The 6522-nt window shown below is 44.3% G+C and overlaps 1 protein-coding gene and 1 long non-coding RNA gene across 3 annotated transcripts; one reads left to right on the forward strand and one right to left on the reverse strand.

Moving 5' to 3' along the window:
• The first annotated feature begins 192 nt into the window (after positions 1-192).
• On the forward strand, positions 193-6351 carry tgm5l (transglutaminase 5, like). 2 transcript variants are annotated; one of them, XM_088390793.1, is made up of 14 exons: positions 193-210; positions 415-597; positions 803-1036; positions 1739-1857; positions 1947-2075; positions 3303-3480; positions 3542-3677; positions 4380-4483; positions 4566-4805; positions 4943-5011; positions 5085-5285; positions 5374-5531; positions 5594-5730; positions 5883-6351. In XM_088390793.1, the coding sequence occupies exons 2-14, from the start codon at positions 423-425 to the stop codon at positions 6031-6033; spliced, it is 2031 nt and encodes a 676-aa protein (XP_088246919.1). In that variant the 5' UTR covers positions 193-210; positions 415-422; the 3' UTR covers positions 6034-6351. The 2 variants fall into 2 exon arrangements, with proteins under 2 accessions (XP_088246919.1, XP_088246918.1); XM_088390792.1 differs by lacking the exon at positions 193-210 and having other exon boundaries at positions 279-597.
• LOC148391400 (uncharacterized) lies at positions 1369-3769 on the reverse strand. Its single transcript, XR_015861471.1, has 2 exons — positions 2145-3769; positions 1369-1854 (listed from the first exon to the last, which is right to left on the reverse strand). It is a non-coding gene; the product is annotated as an uncharacterized LOC148391400 (long non-coding RNA).
• Positions 6352-6522: the final 171 nt, after the last annotated feature.

A 6522-nucleotide genomic window follows, 5' to 3' on the forward strand; every position in this document is an offset into this window, starting at 1 on the left:
AAAAAGTAACTGATTGCGCAAAATAAAAGGGTGTGGGTCTGATTAGTTTGGATGAATTGGTGGCAGTGCTTGAGAAAGAGCGTGGCACGCAAAAGCAGCTGGAAAATCTTGTTTGTTGTCGTCATAAATTATCCACTGTAAATATGGCAAAGTTGGGTGAGTGAGATTAGTCACAGCGAGTGGTTGATGTTGCCCTCCAGGTATTTCGAGGTGTGTGCGGCACCTTGTTACAGTCTATGTTTTCATTGGAAACGACACTTACACACAATGTGTTCCAATTTGGACTGAATGGAATGCTGTCTGTGGGTGTGACAAAGGCATTTATAGCGTTTGGCGGAGAGACTAACGTCAGATTATCTCTTAGTCTGTCTTCTGTAAACGCAGAAATACTCAATCGTCTGTGTCTACCTGCAGATTTGGACATGAAACAAGTTGACTTGGAAATTGAGGAGAACCTGCAACGCCACCGGACGGCCGGCTTCTGCCACTCCAAAGCTCTGGTACTCCGAAGGGGCTCGCCGTTCAGAGTCAGCCTGCCTATGAATGATTGCCCTTTTAACTCCCGCACCGACACGCTGAGGATCAAAGTCATGCTTGGTAGGTCTGTCTGTCCGTCTGTCTGTCTGCCATCCCTCCATCCATCCATCATCGCCTTCAGCGTTTTACTCGAATGAGCCAAAGATAAAAACCATCTCATATTGCACGGCACTTAAATATATGTGCATGCATTGAAGTATTTCTGTGTAGAAAAACGCTATGCAATCTATTATTTTTGAAACCGATATTGCTTTTCTCTCCTCAGGCCGCCTGTATGTGACCATGCCCGTCACTCTGTCTGGCAACATTTCTTCATCTCGTTGGGTGGCCTTTCTGGACCCCGAGAGCCTGGACGCGAGCAACCCATCGGTGTTCATCTGCGCCCCTGCCTCGGCCTCGGTGGGCTGCTACACTTTCAAAGTGTTGGGGTTTGCCCAAAAGAAGTTGAAATTTCGCGCTTTGGGCAAATTTATTCTGCTCTGCAACCCCTGGTGTCGTGGTGAGTCACACTTGAGATTTCACTTGGCTCACAATACTATGATTGTCAATAAACAAATACGGTAGATAGTAGTACATTACACAGAGCAAAGCTGTAATTGAATCAGAATATAAGTTTGGGCATTTCATCCGTTGTCTATTTGACATAATGTACTGTTTTTACAAGCAGCTCTAACATTTGAAAAGGTGCTACTCATCTGTATGATCAGAATAAGTATCGGCCAATCTCACTCATCTATGATCGGTATGGGAATAATCACACCCCTACTGTTAATTTACGCGAGTAAGATAAAGTCTTAGACACACCATTATCATGATGCTAAAACATGCTAATTGTTGAATTATTTGATTTATTTTTATATTGCACAGTTTAATCTTTTTTCAATATCAGTTATTTTTTAATTGTAACGCACAGGACTGTCTCAGAAAATTAGAATATTGTGATCAACTTCTTTATTTTCTGTAATGCAATTAAAAAAGCAGAAATGTCATACATTCTGGATTCATTACAAATCAACTGAAATATTGCTAGCCTTTTATTATGGCTGATTATGGCTTACAGCTTAAGAAAACTTTATCTTAAAACTTAAAAGAACTTTATCACAATATTCTAATTTTCTGAGATGTATGGATATCTATGGATTGTTTTTCACAAAGCACATCAAATCAATGACTAATTTTTTTATCAATAAATGTTTCCCAGCTGACAGCGTCTACATTCCCTTCGAGGACCAGAGGGAGGAATACGTGCAGAATGACTCAAGTTTGCTCTTCATGGGGACGGCTACCAACGTCGTGTCCAGACCCTGGTCCATGGACCTGGTATGAAGACAAAAAAGTGCACTCATGAAGTCACACGTGGATGGGCCAAATGTCACTCTTTGGCTTTGTCTTTGGCTTTTTTTGTGCAGTTTGAGCCAGATGTCCTGGAAGCGTGTCTCAGCTTGCTCAATATCAGCCCTCAGCACCAACGCAATAAGAGGGCGGATTACCTGTACCGCAACAACCCAGTCTACATCAGCCGAGTAGTTTCAGCCATGGTGAGCAAACAATGAATCATCCAGCGACACCCCCGCCGACCGGGTATGCCCTTTCACTCGCTCACTCACCTAGAGTGGTGACACCACTCGAGCCCATTAAGCGGGAACACCGTGCCGTCTGCTTGAGATCAACAATGTGGGCTGGAGAAACCTGCTGAGCAAAAAAAATGATTCAACTCATTTAAATGCAAGCCAGGAAGTGAAGCGGCAGGCACAATGCAAAAAGAAATAGATGTACAATGTTTTTCAGGATAGTAACTCCTGAAAATGAGGTTAAGCGTTCAGAAGAAACTTTTGGGAGAAAGGAGAACAACGAAGAAAAACATCTTCAGACCTGCTGACTTCAGCAATGTTATATACATATAGATCAAATATAAAACCTGTCATGAAGGGAATAGAGCTGGGCGACCAAAGAACTGAACAGAAAGACATGATAAAGACATGATAAAGACAAGAAAGCCGACAACGGACGTGACGCGAGACGAGAACAATCCGACAGAGTGACACGCAGACAGGACTTAAATAGGCGACAGGTAACGAGAGAGAGGCAGCTGACTGTGATTAGTACATTGATTGAGAGTAGACACAGGAAGGGAGGGGATGGGAGGGGAGGGGCGAGGCGAGGCGAGGCCAACAGAAACCATGGCAACAGTAAAACAAGGAACCCAATGGAGACGGACCGTGACAAAAACTTGAAAATAAAGTCAACTCAGTAAAACCAATTATTGAAAATGTGACGTTAGGGTAGGTGCAGCAGCTAGAAAAAAACAACAACAATTCTCTTTTTAATGTATCATGAGTTCATTGATGATGACTGACTGGATGGATGAATGAATGAACGAACCAACCAACCAATGAATGAATGAATTTCGGAGTAGCAGAATAAAAATCCAGAAGAAAAGATGTGACAAATAATTGGGAAAGTCATCCTGTTTCAATACTAGGGGATGCGCAGCAGCTATGGGAAAAGAAAGAACATGTTTAAACCTGCTCAGCTAATGTCAGCGATCTTAAAAAGAAAAAAAGAGTGTATTTTAGAAAACTCGTGGCAATAAGAAGGAGAAGGAATTACAAAGGATATTATCGGGTAGAGTCACCAGCTAGAATAAAAGCTGCAAATCAAATTGACTTCCTACACGCTTGGAGTGCGTCATTCGCTTGGCGCTTCTCCCCGACCTTCCTTCCTTCCTTCCTTCCTCAACCGTCTTTGACCTTTCATCAACTCAGATCAACTGCGAGGATGACCGCGGTGTGCTGAAAGGCAACTGGTCAGGCGACTTCAGCGGCGGGGTACACGCATCCAAGTGGACAGGTAGCGGGGACATCCTGAGGACCTGGGCTCAGTCCGGGTACCGACCCGTCAAGTACGGCCAGTGCTGGGTGTTCGCCGCCGTCATGTGCACAGGTGATTATTTCCTCACGCCGTCCATGATGCAACTTTTTTCATGGCCACCTTATCGTTTCAGTCATGCGCGTCCTTGGAATTCCTTGCCGCGTCGTCACCAACTTCAACTCGGCTCATGATACCAATGGCAACCTGGTTATCGAGGAGTTCTACAGCGAGACGGGAAAGAAGCTGAAGAGCACCAAAGACTCAATATGGTCAGTAAGATTTGCAGCACCATTGATGAGCCTTTTCCTTCTGCAGTTGTCATCAACAACATCATTCAAGTCTCCTCGGATCATGCAAACCATCCCACAGAGCAAAACATAGAAAGCAGCGCAATATCATTTCATGCTTGACTTGAATTCTGTTTTCATTGCTTGGTTTTTAGAAAGTAGAATCCCAAAGAGTGGGTTTGACGACGAGAAATCAATGTGCTTTATTTGTAGCTATTACGATCGATCAGTTTATTGGTGAAGGTTTTCATTCGAAACAATGGAAAAAGTACATTTACGTGTGGCTGTATGTTGAAATCGATATTTTATTGGGTTTTATAGCTTTCGAATGACATGCTTACTTGCACTTAATGTATTGTATCATGATATTTATGGATGTATTTTAATTGACAGAATGGGGGAAATTGAAATAACTCAGTGGACCTTTCGGTGTGATGCTACTGTTAACTTACTCTGTGTTCTTGTCTCCCATGTTTTGTTTTTCTTTTTTCCGCCAGGCAATATCTGAAAAGATTATCATGAAGTAAATATGTAGCTCTTGGTTTTAAACACTATATTTATACACATGCCTGTGAATTATTTCCACAATCATTCATTTCCACAATTGATCAGACATATTGCAGGCCTCAAACAAAGGACTCGCTAACCTTATCGACATAGTGACGTTGAGCAATCCTCAAACAGGAACTTTCACGTGTGGGTGGAGTGCTGGATGACTCGACGGGATTTGGGCGGCGACATGGACGGCTGGCAGGCTCTGGACCCCACCCCGCAGCACAGGAGCAGAGGTGAGCAAAATAGCACAGACCCCAAGCAAGCCCTAACCTCCCGCAAGTAAGTATGAAAGACGAGCATGTCTCTTTCGACCAGGTGTGTTCTGCTGCGGCCCGGCTCCCGTCAAGGCCATCAAGGAGCGCCGCGTGGATCTCTTCTACGACATCCCTTTCGTTTACGCCGAGGTGAACGCCGACGTCCACACGTGCGTGGTGAGCCAGGGTCGCGTGCTGAGCCGCAGCGTGGACACGGAGAGAGTGGGGCCGCTCATCTGTACCAAAGCCGTGGGTTACCCCAGGCTGCACAACCTCACCCCGGAATATAAAAACATCAAAAGTAAGATCCAGATCCTCATCCTTGCTCTGCCAAGCTACGTCTGATACTGAAGCAATACAGTATTCCGGATTTTTATCATAGTGGATTTGAAGAGCATCATTGCATATTAAACAGCTTATGACCTCCTCCCCAAACAGGCCCCTATTCAACACTCTCATCAAACAGTTCCTGCCGCTCAGAGAGCTCCACGCTGAGGCGAGGCACAGGTAAGAAGAACCGTCACCCAAATCAAGTCTCCAACTGCCAAACGCCAACTTTGCTTCATCTTCCTTCTAACAGGCAAGCTGGTTGCCATCCTGACCTTAGATAAAACTCCCATGGCTGGTGCGGTCATCCACATTACCCTGAAGGTCATCAACAGGCAGCCCGTGGCCAAAATGCTCAAGGTCCACATCAACGCGGCGATCAAAGAATACAACAACAGCCCTGCAGACACTTTCTGGGAAAACCATAGTGTGGTACACTTGGGCCCGCTGGAAGGTAGGTAGGCCACACACATCTTGAATCATTTCAACACTGGCGTGATCCTTCATGCTGAACGTCTGTGTGTGTGTGTGTGTGTGTCCAGTGAAGGTCCTTAAGCAGCAAATTCTTCCGGACCAATACGAGGACGCGGTGGGGGACGACCTGGTCAACCTGGCGGCCGTGTTGGAGGACATGGCCACTCACGAGCGCCTGCTGGCCTTCGAGGAGTTCAACGTGGCCACTCCAGAGATCATCATTCAGGTACACGCACACAATTTGTATTTAATAAATGAATAAATCTTTAATGCTGCTTCTTGTTTCAGGTTGAGGATGAAGACAACTTGGAGCTGCACCAGGAGCAGATTGCCTACGTGACCTTTACGAACCCGTTCTCGCATCCCGTAAGCGGCGTGCTGAGTGTGTCCGGCGCCAGCCTCCTCCAAGGTCACGCCAACTTCAGGTGATTTGACATTTTCACGTGAAGTTTTTGATGGGGCAAGTGAAGCGGCACAAAATGATACTTTCTTTGATGATGGCCGCGAGTTTCAATCCAATTTAAAGTCAACACGACATGACTGATATATTTCAAGAGCTCTTTTTCTTTTTTTTCAGAATGTTCGCGCTACGTCCAGGCGGAAGCGGAAAGCAACGCATCGCCTTTGTCCCCAGCATGACGGGAACTAAGATGCTTCAGGCTTTGCTGACCCTCTCCAACAAGTCCACCGTCAGAGGATTCAAGATGATCTCCATCCGCCCTCTTTAAATCAACGTGCTTTTTGATTTACCGCCAAATGTGAATGCAGCCGTTGTACACTCGCAAAATTGCGACCTAGCCTTTTTTAAACTGACAAGTTGTGACATCAAGATATGTGTCTCATATGTACCCTACTTCACTATTTTGTGCATTTAATAATTTATAACACTGTATGGAAATCCAATTGATTTTTTTTAATTTCTGTTATTTATTATCAAATTTAATTAGTGGCATTCTACTCATATTTATAAATCATGAATGTTTCCTTTACTACTATTTTTGTATCTTGTTATAAAAAGTCATTAAAACGCATCCTAATTTTGAAAATGTATCATCAATATTATTGTACTGTATAAAGTTGTCACCCCTCAAAGGCAAATTCAACTAGTATATTATTTAAAGTAGGTTCAACATGTTTAAATGCAGCTTTTGCAGGTTAGTATTTCAGGCATTCCATGGTTGCCTCTGTGTTGAGGGGTGAAATGAAGAGTGTCCTCA

Source organism: Syngnathus floridae, chromosome 11 (assembly GCF_059516105.1).
Source record: "Syngnathus floridae isolate MCC-2025c chromosome 11, RoL_Sflo_1.0, whole genome shotgun sequence".
In the NCBI taxonomy this organism is placed as follows: Eukaryota; Metazoa; Chordata; class Actinopteri; order Syngnathiformes; family Syngnathidae; genus Syngnathus; species Syngnathus floridae.

Coding starts and splice junctions, on each gene's coding strand:
- tgm5l (XM_088390792.1), top strand. CDS start 294: ATGCTGTCTGTGGGTGTGACAAAGGCATTTATAGCGTTTGGCGGAGAG. Junction 598..802: donor GAGGATCAAAGTCATGCTTG/GTAGGTCTGTCT, acceptor TTCTCTCCTCAG/GCCGCCTGTATGTGACCATG. Junction 4,806..4,942: donor GGAATATAAAAACATCAAAA/GTAAGATCCAGA, acceptor CTCCCCAAACAG/GCCCCTATTCAACACTCTCA.